General features: G+C 40.9%; 1 protein-coding gene across 1 annotated transcript; it reads right to left on the bottom strand.

Annotated features, from left to right (window-relative positions):
* Positions 1-318: 318 nt before the first annotated feature.
* On the bottom strand, positions 319-20,884 carry LOC123489941 (the record flags this gene model as incomplete). The annotated part of the gene is made up of 7 exons (XM_045220252.1): positions 20,818-20,884; positions 1,524-1,676; positions 1,182-1,349; positions 1,038-1,073; positions 787-945; positions 473-628; positions 319-354 (listed from the first exon to the last, which is right to left on the bottom strand). Coding segments are annotated over exons 1-7 (775 nt in total), but the record flags the coding sequence as incomplete, so codon positions are not given.
* Positions 20,885-21,749: the final 865 nt, after the last annotated feature.

Here is a 21,749-nt window from a genome sequence, read left to right as displayed (position 1 = left end):
GTCCCTCCTGTAATAATCTGACAAGATACCCCAAACAAGATCACATCTGAACAGGTCATTGGATTTTCGACACTGTTACATGTATTTGAAATGCATAGATTATTGTGTAAAACCAGTACTTGTTTCCTCTTCTGCTGGAAAATAGATAATTATGATGGCTGGTTCTCTAACCTGTTTTACAGTTATTTGTCTTAAAGGTGTAGGCCTCAAGTAAATATACAACTATGGATAACACTATGGCAAGTTGCTCTCAGTAAGACTGTAATTAGTACAGTAAAACTGTTGTTCATTAAATAGTAATTAGTAATAGTCTCATACCTGGTATTGGAGATGGTGTTGGACAAGCTGTCAGATCTATGTGGTAAAGGAGATAGAGATAAGATTTGAGTTTAAATATTGATGAATTAATACATAAACATTGGTTATCCTATTGATTAAACTAGCAGAGTGGAAGTGGTAAGGAAACACTGACCTGGGATTGGCTGACAAAAGGGTCCATCAGGAGGAATGGCTTTGATACATCCACAGGAGTCATCAGCAATGCTGTCACAGGACCCATAAGAGAGACACTGGTCACATGACCAACCATACTGGTCCTCACATCTGCATGTGCTGTTTGGGTAGCATGCTGTGAATGAAAGGAGAGTGGATTGAACATCATCATATCAATGGTTTCTGTGAGACCAACTATTTCAAAATAACTGAACCTGCTTCAGTTCTTGAATATCTTTTACAATGCACAATGAATTAAAACTCAAATTGGCAACAGCAACAGTAATCTCTTACCAGTAGTGAAGTTCACATCCGTTACATTTAACACATTGGAGATCAGAATGGGGTAGGTCAGGCCATTCACACTGGCCTTAAGTACATCTACCAATGTAACTGATATATTTGTCATGTCCAACTCAATTTCAATAATTCTCCCAGAAATGTTTGATGGCACTATGGAAAATTAAAATTAAAAGAAATCATGACAAGCATGTCTATTATTTTCAGTACATTTAATCTATTGCTTGAGTCACTTCTTGGAATACCTGCTGGAGTAGTTGGACTTGGACAAGCAGTAAGATCTGTTGGGATTAGATAAAAGGCGTGTCACCAAAAATAACTATGCAGCTACAACTACAACAACAGGTACAATGTCAAACACCAAGTGGAAGTGAGAATCAAACAGTTACTTGTGATTGGCTGACAGAACTGTCCATTTGAAGGAACAGCATTGACACATCCACATATTTTGCCATCAATGATGTCATCACAGGACCCATAGGAGGAACACTGGTCACATGACCAACCATACTGGTCCTCACATCTGCACTGGAATCCAATGCTGTTTTGGTAGCATGCTGTGAATGGAGGGGAAGTGGATGGAACATTATAATATGGAGATACAACGTTTTCTTCTGATGCCAACAACGTCCATGTTTGTTTTTTACATACACCATTTACTAACATATGAGCCCTGTAGGTTTTGAACCTTTTTATAAAATGATAAAAAATGAACAATTAATAACTCTTACCAGTAGTAATGTTAATCTCTGTTATATTTAACACACTGGAGATCAGGATGGGGTAGGTTAGATATTTCACACTGGCCTTTAAGACATCTATGAGTTCAGCTGGAATATTAGTGATGTCCAACTCAACTTCACCAATTTTCTCAGAGAGGATTGCTGTAAATGTGAAAACAATTCAATTCAAGAGATCTTTATGGTCACCGAAGGGCAATTATTGTGCACCATAAATTTAAATGTACATACATAAAAACATGCACACAGCAAATATCCTTCACACAGCAACTATCCAATGGCAAAGAGCGTATTCAAGAAAGATCAAGGGTAATATATTATAAAAAATAAATCAAATTGGATGGAACTTGGGGGAAAATGCACCAAATTCTTTTTTAATCTTCAACATAGGAATGCTACCAAAAATAATTTGTTGAAACTGGTTACAAATGACGGAGTCACCCATGATTCACCAAATTATATTTTGAAGGAGGAAACAAAGTACTTTAAGCATATGTTTTCGTTTCAGTCGCCTCCATCTCCTCTAACTGAAGCAAATTGTAGAGATTTTTTTTCTATTGATAATGTAAAATTAACATCCATACAGAAAGACTCATGTGAAGGTGAAATTACAGAGGAGGAACTTCTGGAAGCAATTAAAGACTTTAAATCCGGGAAAACTCCAGGGTTGGATGGCATACCAGTCGAGGTATACCAAAACTTTTTTGATATACTCAGAGGACCGTTATTAGCATGTTTTAAGTACTGGAAACAATAGAACACTATGAAAAATCTGGGAAAACAGGCCTACTATTCATAGCAGACTTCGAAAGGCATTTGATAAAGTACGACTGTGGTTTATATATAAATGCCTGGAGCATTTCAATTTTGGACAATCTCTTATAAATTGGGTTAAAATCATGTATAGTAACCCTAGTGTCACGATCGTTGAACGGAGTGGACCAAGGCGCAGCGTGATGAGCGAACATGCTTTATTATCAATAGTGATAACAAGAACAAAACAACAAACGATAACGAAACGTGAAGTCCTTGGCTACAAAATAAACCAACACGGAACAAACCAAAAGGAACAACATCCCACAACTACTGTGGGAAACAGCCTGTTTAAATGTGGTTCCCAATCAGAGACAACCAGCAACAGCTGACACTCGTTGCCTCTGATTGAGAACCACACTGGCCAACATAGAAATAGAACAACTAGACTAATTAACATAGAACACAAAACACATAGAATCTACACACCCTGGCTCAACCAATAGATTCCCCAGAGCCAGGGTGTGACTGTACCCCCCCCCCAAAGGCGCGGACTGGGGAGTGCTGGGTGGGCATTCCTCCTAGGAGGCGGTTCCGGCTCCGGGCTTGACCACCACCCTTCAACCATCCCCCCGTAGCGCCCCTGGTCCGGTCTGGCCCCGCTGGCTGGAGCTGGACTGGACATCGTAGTAGCGGATTGCTTAAGCTCCGGTGTGGAGCAGCTGACCGGTACCTGACCAGGCACCGTAACCCAGGCACGGGTTGTGCCGGACTGACGACGCCGCACCCCTGGCTTGGTGCGTGGAGCAGGAACGGGCCGGACGGGCTGACGATGCGCACCCCTGGCTTGGTGCGTGGAGCAGGAACGGGCCGACCGGGCTGACGATGCGCACCCCTGGCTTGTGCGTGGAGCAGCAACGGGCCGACCGGGCTGACGATGCGATCCCCTGGCTTGTGCGTGGAGCAGAACGGGCCGTACCGGGCTGACGACTCGCACACCTGGCTTGGTGCGAGTGGCAGGAACAGGCCGGGCCGGGCTGGCGACGCGCACCGTAGGCTTGGTGCGAGTGGCAGGAACAGGCCGGGCCGGGCTGGCGACGCGCACCGTAGGCTTGGTGCGAGTGGCAGGAACAGGCCGGGCCGGGCTGGCGACGCGCACCGTAGGCTTGGTGCGAGTGGCAGGAACAGGCCGGGCCGGGCTGGCGACACACACCGTAGGCTTGGTGCGAGTGGCAGGAACAGGCCGGGCCGGGCTGGCGACGCGCACCGTAGGCTTGGTGCGAGTGGCAGGAACAGGCCGGGCCGGGCTGGCGACGAGCACCATTAGCTTGGTGCGGGGAGCAGGAACAGGCCGGGCCGGGCTGGCGACGCGCACCATTAGCCTGGTGCGGGGAGCAGGAACAGACCGGGCCGGGCTGTGGAGACGGATTGGAGGCCTGGAGCGAAGAGCTGACACAACCCGTCCTGGCTGAATGCCTACCTTCACACACTCTGTGTGAGGCATCAGCACAGGACGTACAGGGCTGTGTGCACGTACTGGCATAACAGCACGTGACACTGGCGCAGGATATCCGGGACCGAGGAGGGGTACTGGAGGCCACGAGCGCTGAGCCGGCACACTCCGTCCTGGCTGCCTGCCCACCTTCGCACGACACGTGCGGGGTGCTCGCACAGGACGTACCGGACTGTGCCGGACCACTCGCGGCATAGTACGCAGCTCCGCATACCCCGGAAACTGACCAGTCTCACGCTGCCATGCCTGAGTACGGGGAGTTGGCTCTGCTCTCCCTCTAGGCTCTGCCAACCTCCCTTCCGGCCCCCCAAACCCGGTGGCCTCCTCTCCTAATCTCCCAATTCGCCCTGTGGCAGCCTCCTGCTGCCCAGTCGCCCATGCCGTGTGCCCCCCCCCCTAAAAATGTTTTGGGGTTGCCTCTCGTCTGTCCGACGACGACACTGTTGACCCCGTTGCTCCTCTCTCCGTCGCGCCTCCACCGTCTCCTTCCACGGACGGCGATCCATCCCGGCCTGGATTTCCTCCCAGGTCCAGGACCCCTGCCCGTCCAATATCTGCTCCCACGTCCAGGCTGCCTGCTCCTGGACACGCTGCTTGGTCCTGGTATGGTGGGATCTTCTGTCACGATCGTTGAACGGAGTGGACCAAGGCGCAGCGTGATGAGCGAACATACTTTATTATCAATAGTGATAACAAGAACAAAACAACAAACGATAACGAACCGTGAAGTCCTTGGCTACAAAATAAACCAACACGGAACAAAACAAAAGGAACAAGATCCCACAACTACTGTGGGAAAACAGCCTGTTTAAATGTGGTTCCCAATCAGAGACAACCAGCAACAGCTGACACTCGTTGCCTCTGATTGAGAACCACACTGGTCAACATAGAAATAGAACAACTAGACTAATTAACATAGAACACAAAACACAGAATCTACACACCCTGGCTCAACATATAGAGTCCCCAGAGCCAGGGTGTGACTCCTAGGTGTAAAATAGTGAATAATGGCTATTTCTCAGAAAGTTTTTGTCACGCCCTGGCTCTGGGGACTCTCGTATGTTGAGCCAGGGTGTTAGGTTCTAGTTTTGTGTTTCTATGTTGGCCAGGGTGGCTCCCAATCAGAGACGGCTGTTGCTCGTTGTCTCTGATTGGGAGCCATACTTAGGTAGCTGTAAGGCATTCGTTTCGTGTGGTTTCTTGTTCCTTTTGATTTGTGTTTGTATCGAAGGACTTCACGTTTCGTTTGTTGTTTTGTTCGCTGTGGTGTACAATAAAATAAATATGTACGCATCTCACGCTGCGCCTTGGCCCGCTTCTTTTCAAGACGATCGTGACAGTTTTAAACTGTCAAGAGGAGTGAAACAAGGTTGTCCACTATCGGCATATCTATGTATTATTGCCATCAAGATGTTAGCTATTAAAATCAGATCCAACAATAATATCAAGGGATTAGAAATCCAGGGCTTAAAAACAAAGGTGTCATTGTACGCTGATGATTCATGTTTTCTTTTAAATCCAAAACTTGAATCCCTCCACAGCCTCATAGAGGATCTAGATACATTTTCTAACCTCTCTGGATTACAACCAAATTATGATAAATGTACTATATTATGTATTGGATCACTAAAAAATACAATTTTTACATTACCATGTAGTTTACCAATAAAATGGTCTGATGGTGATGTGGATATACTCGGAATACATATCCCAAATGAAATAAATGATCTCACTCCAAAAAAATGTAATATAAAGTTAGCAAAAATAGATAAGATCTTGCTACCATGGAAAGGTAAATACCTGTAAATTTGTGGAAAAATCACACTGATTAACTCTTTAGTATTATCCCAGTTTACCTACAGTGTCAGAAAAAAGTATTTGGTCCCCTGCTGATTTTGTACGTTTGCCCACTGACAAAGAAATGATCAGTCTATAATTTTAATGGTAGGTTTATTTGAACAGTGAGAGACAGAATAACAACAGAAAAATCCAGAAAAATGCATGTCAGAAATTTTATAAATTGATTTGCATTTTAATGAGGGAAATAAGTATTTGACCCCCTCTCAATCAGAAAGATTTCTGGCTCCCAGGTGTCAATAATACAGGTAATGAGCTGAGATTAGGAGCACACTCTTAAAGGGAGTGCTCCTAATCTCAGTTTGTTACCTGTATAAAAGACACCTGTCCACAGAAGCAATCAATCAATCAGATTCCAAACTCTCCACCATGGCCAAGACCAAAGAGCTCTCCAAGGATGTCAGGGACAAGATTGTAGACCTACACAAGGCATGAATGGGCTACAAGACCATCCCTAAGCAGCTTGGTGAGAAGGTGACAACAGTTGGTGTGATTATTCGCAAATGGAAGAAACACAAAATAACTGTCAATCTCCCTCGGCCTGAAGCTCCATGCAAGATCTCACCTCGTGGAGTTGCAATGATCATGAGAATGGTGAGGAATCAGCCCAGAACTACACGGGAGGATCTTGTCAATGATCTCTAGGCAACTGGGACTATAGTCACCAAGAAAACAATTGGTAACACACTACGCCGTGAAGGACTGAAATCCTGCAACGCACGTAAGGTCCCCCTGCTCAAGAAAGCACATATACAGGCCCGTCTGAAGTTTGCCAATGAACATCTGAATGATTCAGAGGAGAACTGGGTGAAAGTGTTGTGGTCAGATGAGACCAAAATCGAGCTCTTTGGCATCAACTCAACTCGCCGTGTTTGGAGGAGGAGGAATGCTGCCTATGACCCCAAGAACAACATCCCCACCGTCAAACATGGAGGTGGAAACATTATGCTTTGGGGGTGTTTTTCTGCTAAGGAGACAGGACAACTTCACTGCATCAAAGGGACGATGGACGGGGCAATGTACCGTCAAATCATGGGTGAGAACCTCCTTCCCTCAGCCAGGGCATTGAAAATGGGTCGTGGATGGGTATTCCAGCATGACAATGACCCAAAACACACGGCCAAGGCAACAAAGGAGTGGCTCAAGAAGAAGCACATTAAGGTCCTGGAGTGGCCTAGCCAGTCTCCAGACCTTAATCCCATAGAAAATCTGTGGAGGGAGCTGAAGGTTCGATTTGCCAAACGTCAGCCTCGAAACCGTAATAACTTGGAGAAGATCTGCAAAGAGGAGTGGAACAAAATCCCTCCTGAGATGTGTGCAAACCTGGTGGCCAACTACAAGAAACGTCTGACCTCTGTGATTGCCAACAAGGGTTTTGCCACCAAGTAATGTTTTGCAGAGGGGTCAAATACTTATTTCCCTCATTAAAATGTAAAAATCAATTTATAACATTTTTGACATGCTTTTTTTGTAATTTTTTTTGTTATTCTGTCTCTCACTGTTCAAATAAACCTATCATTAAAATTATAGATTGATCATGTCTTTGTCAGTGGACAAACGTACAAAATCAGTAGGGAATAAAATACTTTTTTCCCTCACTGTATTTGCTTATGGTCTTGCCTACGCCTAGCGAACAGTTTTTAAAATTATTTTTCCTCCAAACATAACGATGGTCATTATGGCCAAACAGTTCTATTTTTGTTTCATTAGACCAGAGGACATTTCTCCAAAAAGTACGATCTTTGTCCCCATGTGCAGTTGCAAACCGTAGTCTGGCTTTTTTATGGCAGTTTTGGAGCAGTAGCTTCTTCCTTGCTGAGCGGCCTTTCAAGTTATGTCGATATAGGACTCGTTTTACTGTAGATATAGATAGTTTTGTACCTGTTTCCGCCAGCATCTTCACAAGGTCCTTTGCTGTTGTTCTGGGATTGATTTGCACTTTTCGCACCCAAGTACATTCATCTCTAGGAGACAGAACGCATCTCCTTCTTGAGCGGTATGACGGCTGCATGGTCCCATGGTGTTTATACTTGCGTACTATTGTTTGTACAGATGAACGTGGTACCTTCAGGCGTTTGAAAATTGCTCCCAAGGATGTACCAGACTTGTGGAGGTGTACAATTATTTTTCTGTGTTCTTGCCTGATTTCTTTTGATTTTCCCATGATGTCAAGCAAAGAGGCATTGAGTTTGAAGGTAGGCCTTGATATACATCCACAGGTACACCTCCAATTGACTCAAATGATGTCAATTAGCCTATCAGAAGCTTCTAAAGCCATGACATCATTTTCTGGAATTGTCCAAGCTGTTTAAAGGCACAGTCAACTTAGTGTATGTAAACTTCTGACACACTGGAATTGTGATACAGTGAATTAGAAGTGAAATAATCTATCTCTAAACAATTGTTGGAAAAATTACTTGTCATGCACAAAGTAGATGTCCTAACCGACTTGCGAAAATTATAGTTTGTTAACAAGAAATGTGTGGAGTGGTTGAAAAACAAGTTTTAATGACTCCGACGTAAGTGTATGTAAACTTCCGACTTCAACTGTATATGTGTATGTGTGTGTATGTGTGTTTATATGTGTATGTGTATGTGTGTGTATATATAACTATCGGTTTGGCAAGTTGGTTAGGACATCTACTTTTTTGCTGTTGTTTTTTTCTCTCGCATATATACATATATATATATACACATACATACACATATACATAAATACATATCCTTTAAAAAATATATATATTTCCCGTTATTACTTTCCAACCCCACCATCCCCTCCCTAATTGGAGTAAACTAGTGAACAACAATGCTCAGGCCTCTACTTCATGCTTATACATACTATATACATTTTATAGACACAGTCACTAATTATATTTTGTTTGTTTTTACTCCTGAACTTCCTCCGATCATTTTCATGATGTCCATCTGGTATGTTTCTATATGCCATATCTTTCTAACTGTGCTCTTTCACAAAAGCATGTCTGACACTAGTTATCTTGTTGTTATTAGTTGTTGTTATTAGTCCCATCCTTCAGCTCCATTTAACACCTCCCACCTATCTCTTAACACCATCCATATTGAATTTCTATTTGCCATATATTTTTCAACTGTACTGTGATGTTTTACAAAAGTTCTGAACCTTTCTATTCTCATTGTTTCTACAGTTTGTGAATTGAAAATGAACATCTTTGCTAAAAGTATTATTATACTATTGATCGATTGACTATGACTTTTCAGATCACCCGGTAGTGCTATCTGCATGGTCCGCTTCATGCAAATATTGCAATCCTTCAGCCATTCCTGGACCTGTGTCCAGAAATAAGCTACAAATGGACAGTACCAAAACAAATGATCTAATGATTCTGTCTCTTCATAGCCAAATCTGCAGAGCTGGGAAGATTGTATACCCCATACAAATAACATTCTATTGGTAGCAATAATTTTATATAATATTTTAAATTGAAAAATTCTAAGTTTTGAATCCGGCGTCGTTTTGCGTATCAGTTCATAAACACTATGCCATGGAATCGGTACGTCAAAAATGTCTTCCCAACTATTTTGCAATCTATATGGGACGGCTGTCAATCTTTTGGTCCTTAAATGAAACTGGTAAACTTTTTTATTTATCAAAATTTTCTTTAACCAATTATGTTCTTTAATGCAAGGCCGACAGACAAGTTCCTTACTTTTTCCTCCTTCCACTTTCCTCTTCCATTTTTGCGGTAATGCTGCAATTATTTGGTTGTAATTTTGGGTAGAGCAAACATTTCCATATGTTTTTGTTAGCTGCATGTGCGACATAACTCCACCATTCCTACCGATAATATCATTTACGAAGATTATAAATTTTTTAAACATTTTCTAAAAAAAGAACTTTTTTTCATCAATTAGTATATTTGAGTCTAACCACAATATTTGTTGCAATATTTGTTCTGTCATTTCTGGAGGATTAAATTGAAATTGCAGCAAACTTTCTATGGCTTGTTTTAGAAATAGTGATATTTGGGAGATTATTTCCTTCTCAAAAACCTGAAAGTGTGGGGTTGTAATCTGAATAAAGGGAAAAAGTCCCTTCTTGAACATTGGGTGAGACAATCTTACTAGTTTGCTAGAGAACCAGGTCGGATTTAAGTATAATTTTTGTATGACTGAAGCTTTTAGTGATAGGTCTAATGCTTTAATATTTAATCATTTCTGTCCTCCTAATTTATATTCTTTATGTAAAAAGGCCCGTTTAATTTTGTCTGGCTTGCCGTTCCAAATAAAATTGAATATTTTTTTCTCATATAATTTCAAAAACTGTTCGCTAGGCGTAGGCAAGAACATAAGCAAATAGGTAAATTGGGATAATACTAAAGAGTTAATCAGTGTGATTTTTCCACAAATTTACAGGTATTTACCTTTCCATGGTAGCAAGTGCTTATCTATTTTTGCTAACTTTATATTAATTTTTTTTGGAGTGAGATCATTTATTTCATTTGGGATATGTATTCCGAGTATATCCACATCACCATCAGACCATTTTATTGGTAAACTACATGGTAATGTAAAAATTGTATTTTTTAGTGATCTAATACGTAATATAGTACATTTATCATAATTTGGTTGTAATCCAGAGAGGTTAGAAATGTATCTAGATCATCTATGAGGCTGTGGAGGGATTCAAGTTGTGGATTTAAAAGAAAACATGAATCATCAGCGTACAATGACACCTTTGTTTTTAAGCCCTGGATTGCTAATCCCTTGATATCATTGTTGGATCTGATTTTAATAGCTAACATCTCGATGGCAATAATACATAGATATGCCGATAGTGGACAACCTTGTTTCACTCCTCTTGACAGTGTAGTGTCGAGTCAAATGTTGCTAATCATTGCTGTTAAACAAAGTAGTCCGCTTATACTGAACTTTGATCATAAGTTTTATTCATATCACAAGATTTCAGCATAAGTTTACGGATGTCATGATCACCCGGAGAGCAGTGTCCTCCAAATTACAATGTCTGCTCTACTCTTCTTTGTTTAAACCCAGTACTTATACTATTCCCCAAAATATGGGTTGCTCCCTCTACTGTCCAATCCCCTGTTTACAACACACACTCCCTCTGTTCTATGTGGCGTCACACTAAAACAATTCCCTCTGACACTAAATAAACATCCTCTCAGGTTCCACTTAAAAATATTAACAAAGTCATAATCTTAATACACTACAACAGTTTAAAACTTTCTGAGAAATAGCCATTATTTACTATTTTACACCTAGGGTTAATATACATGATTTTAACCCAATTTATAAGAGATTGTCCAAAAACTGAAATGCTCCAGGCATTGATATATAAACCCCAGTCGTACTTTATCAAATGCCTTTTCGAAGTCTGCTATGAATAGTAGGCCTGGCTTCCCATATTTTTCATAGTGTTCTATTGTTTCCAGTACTTGCCTTATATTATCTCCAATGTATCGCCCATGTAAAAAACATGTCTGATTAGAATGAATAATGTCTGACAATACCTTTGTTATTATATGCACTATACATTTTGCTAGAATTTTTGCATCACAACACTGAAGTGTAAGGGGCCGCCAATTTTTTTAATGGACTGGATCTTTATATTTTCCACTTGTATCCTGTTTCAGTAATAATGAAATCAGGCCTTCTTCTTGAGTGTCTGATAATCTACCATTTACATAGGAGTGGTTAAAACATGCTAATAACGGTCCTCTGAGTATATCAAAAAAGTTTTGGTATACCTCGACTGATATGCCATCCAACCCTGGAGTTTTCCCAGACTTAAAGTCTTTAATTGCATCCAGAAGTTCCTCCTCTGTAATTTCACCTTCACATGAGTCTTTCTGTATGGCTGTTAATTTTACATTATCAATAGAAAAAAATCTCTACAATTTGCTTCAGTTAGAGGAGATGGAGGCGACTGAATGAAAACATATGCTTAAAGTACTTTGTTTCCTCCTTCAAAATATAATTTGGTGAATCATGGGTGACTCCGTCATTTGCAACCAGTTTCAATAAATTATTTTTGGTAGCATTCCTATGTTGAAGATTAAAAAAGAATTTGGTGCATTTTTCCCCATATTCCATCCAGTTTGCTTTATTTTTATAATATATTACACTTGATCTTTCTTGAATAAGTTTCTCAATTTCTTTTTGTTTTTCCTCTAATTTATTCTGAGCATCTGTTACAGTTTTTATTGCTATCTATCTGTTCTGTTAGACCTTCTATTTCCTTTGTTAGTGTGGACTCTTTTGACCTAAATTGCTTTTGTTTTCGAGATGAGCACTGAATTGCATGCCTCTAAAGGCACATTTAAAGGTGTCCCATACAATAAGGGGATTTGCTGTAGCTATGTTATATCGTGAAAAACTGTTATAAATTCCTCTGTCCTAGTTAAAAACAAGTTATCATCGAATAGGCTTTAACAAAATTTCAATATCCCCCTCCCACGTGGAAATTCAGTAAGAGTAATGTATATGCCAATTATATGATGAGTCCGACCGCATTCTGTCCCCTATCAACACTTTTTTAAACTTTTGGTGCTAACAGAAGAGCATAATAAAGTAGTCAAGACGACTGGCTTGATTGAGTCTCCGCCATGTATACCTCACTAGATCAGGATATTTAAGCCTCCATATATCTACTAGTTCTAATGTATCCATGACATTCACGATTTCCTTAAGAGCATGAGGGTGATTGTTTGTAGTGTGATTTCCTTTACGGTCCATTGAGCTATTTAAAACGCTATTATAATCTCCCACCATAATAATAGAGTATTGAATTGCTTGCAAGGTCGATAATTTATTTTATATATTTTCAAAGAAGTGTGGATCATCATTATTTGGTCTGTAAAGGTTAATGAGCCATATTTTTTTATGGTCCAATAACATATTTAAAATAATCCATCTACCTTACGTATCTGTTTGGACAATTTGCACATTCGGATCGAAATTACTGTTAATTAATATTATCTCCCCTTTTGAGTTTCTTAGCCCATGGGAGAAGTATATTCCCCCCCTTCCTATTTCCATGCAACTTCATCTAGAATTGTTGAATGGGTTTATAATAGATATTATATTCCTTCTCTTTGAGCCATGTAAATATTGTTATTATTTTGTTATTATCTGCTAAGCCATTACAACTATAACTGGCTATACTTATTTCACCACATACCATAATGAAATACAAGTTTCAAATATATTTTTCATTATATATGTTTGTAAATTAACCAATAGAAAATACCATAGTGATTGAGTGTCCATATAGCTATACCATGATATTTGCAATTTTACTAAATAACCCTCCAATTGTTCTCCACTAATTCCCCGCTAAACCCTCCCCATCCCAAGTTGGGCCGTCATCCCAGCATTTGAGTCAATTGGAGGTGTACCTGTGTATGTATTTTAAGGCCTATCTTCAAACTCAGTGCCTATTTGCTTGACATCATAGGAAAATCAAAAGAAATCAGCCAAGACCTCAGAATTTTTTTTTGAAGACCTCCACAAGTCTGGTTCATCCTTGGGAGCAATTTCCAAACGCCTGAAGGTACCACGTTCATCTGTACAAACAATAGTACGCAAGTATAAACACCATGGGACCACGCAGCCGTCATTCCACTCAGGAAGGAGATACGTTCTGTCTCCTAGAGATGAATGTACTTTGGTGCGAAAAGTGCAAATCAATCCCAGAACAACAGCAAAGGACCTTTAAAGATGCTGTAGGAAACAGGTACAAAAGTATCTATATCCACAGACGAGTCCTATATCGACATAACCTCAAAGGCCGCTCAGCAAGGAAGAAGCCACTGCTCCAAAACCGCCATAAAAAAGCCAGACTACGGTTTGCAACTGCACATGCGGACAAAGATCGTGCTTTTTGGAGAAATGTCCTCTGGTCTGATGAAACAAAAATAGAACTGTTTGGACATGATGACCATCATTGTGTTTGGAGGAAAAATGGGGTGGCTTGCAAGCCGAAGAACACCATCCCAACCGTGAAGAACGGGGGTGGCAGCATCATGCTGTGGGGATGCTTTGCTGCAGGAGGGACTGGTGCACTTCACAAAATAGATGGCAATATGAGGAAGGAAAATTATGTGGATATATTGACGCAACATCTCAAGACATCAGTCAGGAAGTTAAAGCTTGGTCGCAGATGGATCTTCCAAATGGACAATGACCCCAAGCATACTTCCAAAGTTGTGGCAAAATGGCTTAAGGGAACAAAGTCAATGTATTGGAGTGGCCATCACAAAGCCCTGACCTCAATCCTATAGAAGATTTGTGGGCAGAACTGAAAAAGCATGTAAAAGCAAGGAGGCCTACAAACCTGACTCAGTTACACGAGCTCTGTCAGGAGGAATGGGCCAAAATTCACCCAACTTATTGTGGGAAGCTTGTGAAAGGCTTCCCGAAACGTTTGACCCAAGTTAAACAATTTAAAGGCAATGATACCAAATACTAATTGAGTGTATGTAAACTTCTGACCCACTGGGAATGTGATGAAAGAAAGAAAAGCTGAAATTAATCATTCTCTCTGGTATTATCCTGACATTTCACATTCTTAAATTAAAGTGGTGATCCTAACTGACCTAAAACAGGGAATTTTTACTAGTATTAAATGTCAGGAATTGTGAAAAACTGAGTTTAAATGTATTTGGCTAAGGTGTATGTAAACTTCCAACTTCAACTGTATATATATAATATAATATATATATATATATGCATGTATACAGTGGGGAGAACAAGTATTTGATACACTGCCGATTTTGCAGGTTTTCCTACTTACAAAGCATGTAGAGGTCTGTAATTTTTTATCATTGGTACACTTCAACTGTGAGAGACGGAATCTAAAACAAAAATCCAGAAAAACACATTGTATGATTTTTAAGTAATTAATTTGCATTTTATTGCATGACACAAGTATTTGATCACCTACCAACCAGTAAGAATTCCGGCTCTCACAGACCTGTTAGTTTTTCTTTAAGAAGCCCTCATCTTCTCCACTCATTACCTGTATTAACTGCACCTGTTTGAACTCGATTTACCTGTATAAAAGACACCTGTCCACACACTCAATCAAACAGACTCCAACCTCTCCACAATGGCCAAGACCAGAGCGCTGTGTAAGGACATCAGGGTTAAAATTGTAGACCTGCACAAGGCTGGGATGGGCTACAGGACAATAGCAAGCAGCTTGGTAGAAGGCAACAACTGTTGGCACAATTATTAGAAAATGGAAGAAGTTCAAGATGACAGTCAATCACCCTTGGTCTGGGGCTCATGCAAGATCTCACCTCGTGGGGCATCAATGATCATGAGGGAAGGTGAGGATCAGCCCGAGAACTAACACGGCAGGACCTGGTCAACTGACCTGAAGAGAGCTGGGACCACAGTCTCAAAGAAAACCATTAGTAGCTAACACTACGCCGTCATGGATTAAAATCCTGCAGCGCACGCAAGGTCCCCCTGCTCAAGCCAGCGCACGTCCAGGCCGTCTGAAGTTTGCCAATGACCATCTGGATGATCCAGAGGAGGAATGGAGAAGGTCATGTGGTCTGATGAGACAAAAATAGAGCTTTTGGTCTAAACTCCACTCACCGTGTTTGGAGGAAGAAGAAGGATGAGTACAACCCCAAGAACACCATCTCAACCGTAGGCATGGAGGTGGAAAAAATCATTCTTTGGGGATGCTTTTCTGCAAAGGGGGACAGGGCGACTGCACCTATTGAGGGGAGGATGGAAGGCCATGTATCGCGAGATCTTGGCCAACAACCTCCTTCCCTCAGTAAGAGCATTGAAGATTGGTCGTGGCTGGGTCTTCCAGAGCATGACAACGACCCGAAACACACAGCCAGGGCAACTAAGGAGTGGCTCCGTAAGAAGCATCTCAAGGTCCTGGAGTGGCCTAGCCAGTCTCCAGACCTGAACCCAATAGAAAATCTTTGGAGGGAGCTGAAAGTCCGTATTGCCCAGCGACAGCCCCGAAACCTGAAGGATCTGGAGAAGGTCTGTATGGAGAGTGGGCCAAAATCCCTGCTGCAGTGTGTGCAAACCTGGTCAAGACCTACAGGAAACGTATGATCTCTGTGTAATTGCAAACAAGGTTTCTGTACCAAATATTAAGTTCTGCTTTTTCTGATGTATCAAATACTTATGTCATGCAATCAATATGTAATTAATTACTTAAAAATCATACAATGTGATTTTCTGGATTTTGTTTTAGATTCCGTCTCTCACAGTTGAAGATGTACTTCATGATAAAAATTACAGACCTCTACATGCTTCGTAAGTAGGAAAACCTGCAAAATCGGCAGTGTATCAAATACTTGTTCTCCCCACTGTATATATATAAATATATATATGCATGTATATATGTATGCATATATGTGTGTGTATGTATATGTGTGTATGTATATATATAATGTATATATGTATATATATATATATGTATATATATACACATACACACATATACAGTGGGGGAAAAAAGTATTTAGTCAGCCACCAATTGTGCAAGTTCTCCCACTTAAAAAGATGAGAGAGGCCTGTAATTTTCATCATAGGTACACGTCACTATACAGACAAATTGAGGAAAAGGAAATCCAGAAAATCACATTGTAGGATTTTTTTATGAATTTAGTTTCAAATTATGGTGGAAAATAAGTATTTGGTCACCTACAAACAAGCAAGATTTCTGGCTCTCACAGACCTGTAACTTCTTCTTTAAGAGGCTCCCTCTGTCCTCCACTGCGTTACCTGTATTAATGGCACCTGTTTGAACTTGATATCAGTATAAAAGACACCTGTCCACAACCTCAAACAGTCACACTCCAAACTCCACATATGGCCAAGTCAAAGAGCTGTCAAAGGACACCAGAAACAAAATTGTAGACCTGCACCAGGCTGGGAAAGACTGAATCTGCAATGGGTAAGCAGCTTGGTTTGAAGAAATCAACTGTGAGAGAGCAATTATTAGGAAATGGAAGACTTACAAGACCACTGATAATCTCCCTCGATCTGGGGGCTCACGGCAGATCTCACCTGTGGGGTCAAAATGATCACAAGAACGGTCGAGCAAAATCCCAGATCTACACGGGGGGACCTAGTGAATGACCTGCAGAGAGCTGGGACCAAAGTAACAAAGCCTACCATCAGTAACACACTACGCCGCCAGGGACTCAAATCCTACAGTGCCAGACGTGTCCCCTGCTTAAGCCGACATGTCCAGGCCCGTCTGAAGTTTGCTAGAGTGCATTTTAATGATCCAGAAGAGGATTGGGGAGAATGTCATATGGTCAGATGAAACCAAAATAGAACTTTTTGGTAAAAACTCAACTCGTCGTGCTTTGGAGGACAAAGAATGCTGAGTTGCATCCAAAGAACACCATACCTACTGTGAAGCATGGGGGTGGAAACATCATGCTTTGGGGGCTGTTTTTCTGCAAAGGGACCAGGAAGACTGATCCGTGGAAAGGAAATAATGAATGGGCCATGTATCGACGAGATTTTGAGTGAAAACCTCCTTCCATTAGCAAGGGCATTGAAGATGAAACGGGGCTGGGTCTTTCAGCATGACAATGATCCCAAACACACCACCGGGCAACCTTAAGGAGTGGCCGTAAGAAGCATTTCAGGTCCTGGAGTGGCTCTAGCCAGTCTCCAGATCTCAACCCTATAGAAAATCTTTGGAGGGAGTTGAAAGTCTGTGTTGCCAGCGACAGCCCCAAAACATCACTGCTCTAGAAGAGATCTGCATGGAGGAATGGGCCAAAATACCAGCAACAGTGTGTGAAAACCTTGTGAAGACTTACAGAAACGTTTGATCTGTGTCATTGCCAACAAAGGAGTACAAAACAAAGTATTGAGAAACTTTTGTTATTGACCAAATACTTATTTTCCACCATAATTTGGCAAATAAATTCATTAAAATCCTACAATGTAATTTTTCTGGATTTATTTTTTCACATTTTGTCTGTCATAGTTGACGTGAACCTATGATGAAAATTACAGGCCTCTCTCATCTTTTTAAGTGGGAGAACTTGCACAATTGGTGGCTGACTAAATACTTTTTTTCCCCACTGTACATACACAAACATATATATATATATATATATACAGGTAGGGAAAAAAGTATTTGATCTCTTTCTGATTTTGTAAGTTTGCCCACTGACAAAGACATGATCAGTCTTTAATTTTAATGGTAGGTTTATGTATGTTATTTATGTTTAAGTATTTGACCCCTCTGCAAAACATGACTTAGTACTTGGTGGCAAAACCCTTGTTGGCAATCACAGAGGTCAGATGTTTCTTGTAGTTGGCCACCAGGTTTTCACACATCTCAGGAGGGATTTTGATCCACTCCTCTTTACAGATCTTCTCCAAGTCATTAAGGTTTCGAGGCTGACGTTTGGCAACTCCAACCCTCAGCTCCCTCCACAGATTTTCTATGGGATTAAGGTCTGGAGACTGGCTAGGCCACTCAGGACCTTAATGTCACTCCTTGTTGCCTTGGTCGTGTGTTTTGGGTCATTGTCATGCTGGAATACCTTCCAACACCATTTTCAATGCCCTGGCTGAGGGAAGGAGGTTCTCACCGGATTTGACGGTACATGGCCCGTCCATCAGTCCCTTTGATGCGGTGAAGTTGTCCTGTCTCCTTAGCAGAAAACCCCCAAATGCATTAATGTTTCCACCTCCATGTTTGACAGTGGGGATGGTGTTTCTTGAGTCATAGGCAGCATTCCTCCTCCTCCAAACACGGCGAGTTGAGTTGATGCCAAAGAGCATTCGATTTTGGTCTCATTTGGCTACACTTTCACCCAGTTCTCCTCTGAATCATTCAGATGTTCATTGGCAAACTTCAGACGGGCCTGTATATGTGCTTTCTTGAGCAGGGGACCTTGCGGGCGCTGCAGGATTTCAGTCCTTCCGCGTGCATAGTGTGTTACCAATTGTTTTCTTGGTGACTATGGTCCCGCTGCCTTGAAACATCATTGGACAAGATCCTCCCGTGTAGTTCTGGGGCTGATTCCTCACCGTTCTCTGTATTGATGTAACTCCAATAGTGGATCTTGCATGGAGCCCCCAGGCCGAGGGAGATTGGACAGTTATTTTGGTGTTTCTTCCATTTGCGACTGATCGCACCAACTGTTGTCACCTTCTCACCAAGCTGCTTGGCGATGGTCTTGTAGCCCATTCCAGCCTTTTTGTAGGTCTACAATCTTGTCCCTAACATCCCTGAGCTCTTTGGTCTTGGCCATGGTGGAGAGTTTGGAATCTGATTGCTTCTGTGGACAGGTGTCTTTTTAGTAACAAGCTGAGATTAGGAGCACTCCCTTTAAGAGTGTGCTCCTAATCTCAGCTCGTTACCTGTATAAAAGACACCTGGGAGCCAGAAATCTTTCTGATTGAGAGGGGGTCAATGGCATATTATTATTATTATTATTATTACTTATTTCCCTCATTAAAATGCAAATCAATTTATAACATTTTTGACATGCGTTTTTCTGGATTTTTGTTTTGTTATTATGTCTCTCACTGTCCAAAATAAACCTACCATTAAAATTATAGACTCATCATTTCTTTGTCAGTGGGCAAACTTACAAAATCAGCAGGGGATCAAATACTTTTTTCCCTCACTATATATATGTATATATACATACACACATATACATACATACACAAAAACATATGGGGGATTGGAAGTGATGCAGAGATTTACATTGATGGAAGTTACATTATATCAGAAATATTAAAGTTGATCTACCCCCAAAAAAAAAAAGAAAAAAAAAGAAAAGATAACCCAAACAAAATCACATCTGAACAGGTCATTGGATTTTTCGACACTGTTACATGTATTTGAAATACATAGATTTATTGTGTAAAACCAGTACTTGTTTCCTCTTCTCCTGGGAAAGGTGTGGTAGCAGAGAAATGTGAGATAATTATGATGGCTGGTTCTCTAACCTGTTTTACAGCTATTTGTAACTTTCCATACACTAGCTAATTTGTCTCTCTGTCACGCCCTGGCTCTAGGGACTCTTATATGTTGAGCCAGGGTGTGGATTGTCTATGTTGTATTTTTCTATGTTTTTGTTCTAGTTCGATGTAGATCTATGTTGGCCCAGGGTGGTTCCCAATCAGAGGCAGCTGATTCTCGTTGTCTCTGATTGGGCACTACATTAGACAGCCTGTTTTGGCACAGTTAATTGTGGGATCTTGATCCATAAGGTTTGTGTTTAACCTCAGGACTTCACGTATCGTTTATTGTTTTGTTCGTGTGTACTCATTAAAAGAATGTACGCTTATCACGCTGCGCCTTGTCGTCGGTTCTTCACGACTGATCGTGACACCCTCCTGTAATAATCTGACAAGATACCCCAAACAAAATCACATCTGAACAGGTCATTGGATTTTTGACACTGTTACATGTATTTGAAATGCATAGATTATTGTGTAAAACCAGTACTTGTTTCCTCTTCTCCTGGAAAAGGTGTGGTAGCAGAGAAATGTGAGATAATTATGATGGCTGGTTCTCTAACCTGTTTTACAGCTATTTGTCTTAAAGGTGTAGGCCTCAAGTAAATATACAACTATGGATAACACTATGGCAAGTTGCTCTCAGTAAGACTGTAATTAGTACAGTAAAACTGTTGTTCATTAAATAGTAATTAGTAATAGTCTCATACCTGGTATTGGAGATGGTGTTGACAAGCTGTCATGTGATCTATGTGGTAAAGGAGAGATAGGATAAGATTTGAGTTTAAATATTGATGAATTAGTACATAAACATTGGTTATCCTATTGATTAAACTAGCAGAGTGGAAGTGGTAAGGGAACACTGACCTGGGATTGGCTGACAAAAGGTCCATCAAGAGAATGGCTGACACATCCACAGGAGTCATCAGCAATGCTGTCACAGGACCCATAAGAGACACTGGTCACATCGACCAACCATACTGGTCCTCACATCTGCATGTGCTGTTTGGGTGCATGCTGTGAATGAAAGGAGAGTGGGATTGAACATCATCATATCAATGGTTTCTGTGAGACCAACTATTTCAAAATAACTGAACCTGCTTCAGTTCTTGAATATCTTTTACAATGCACAATGAATTAAAACTCAAATTGGCAACAGTAACAGTAATCTCTTACCAGTAGTGAAGTTCACATCCGTTACATTTAACACATTGGAGATCAGAATGGGGTAGGTCAAATCCATTCACGCTGGCCTTAAGTACATCTACCAATGTAACTGATATTTTGTCATGTCCAACTCAATTTCAATAATTCTCCCAGAAATGTTTGATGGCACTATGGAAAATTAAAATTAAAAGAAATCATGACAAGCATGTCTATTATTTTCAGTACATTTAATCTATTGCTTGAGTCACTTCCTTGGAATACCTGCTGGGTGTTGGACTTGGACAAGCAGTAGTCTGTTGGGATTAGATAAAAGGCGTGTCACCAAAAGAACTATGCAGCTACAACTACAACAACAGGTACAATGTCAAACACCAAGTGGAAGTGAGAATCAAACAGTTATGTGATTGGGCTGACAGAACTGTCCATTTGAAGGAACAGCATTGACACATCCACATATTTTTGCCATCAATGATGTCATCACAGGACCCATAGGAGGAACACTGGTCACATGACCAACCATACTGGTCCTCACATCTGCACTGGAATCCAATGCTGTTTTGGTAGCATGCTGTGAATGGAGGGGAAGTGGATGGAACATTATAATATGGAGATACAACGTTTTCTTCTGATGCCAACAACGTCCATGTTTGTTTTTACATACACCATTTACTAACATATGAGCCCTGTTGGTTTTGAACCTTTTTATAAAATGATAAAAAATGAACAATTAATAACTCTTACCAGTAGCTAATGTTAATCTCTGTTACTATTTAACACACTGGAGATCAGGATGGGGTAGGTTAGATATTTCACACTGGCCTTTAAGACATCTATGAGTTCAGCTGGAATATTAGTGATGTCCAACTCAACTTCACCAATTTTCTCAGAGAGGATTGCTGTAAATGTGAAAACAATTCAATTCAAGAGATCTTTATGGTCAC

The sequence above is a fragment of the Coregonus clupeaformis genome, unplaced genomic scaffold, assembly GCF_020615455.1.
Source record: "Coregonus clupeaformis isolate EN_2021a unplaced genomic scaffold, ASM2061545v1 scaf3435, whole genome shotgun sequence".
Lineage (NCBI taxonomy): Eukaryota > Metazoa > Chordata > Actinopteri > Salmoniformes > Salmonidae > Coregonus > Coregonus clupeaformis.
This window is presented reverse-complemented; position numbering and strand designations above follow the sequence as displayed.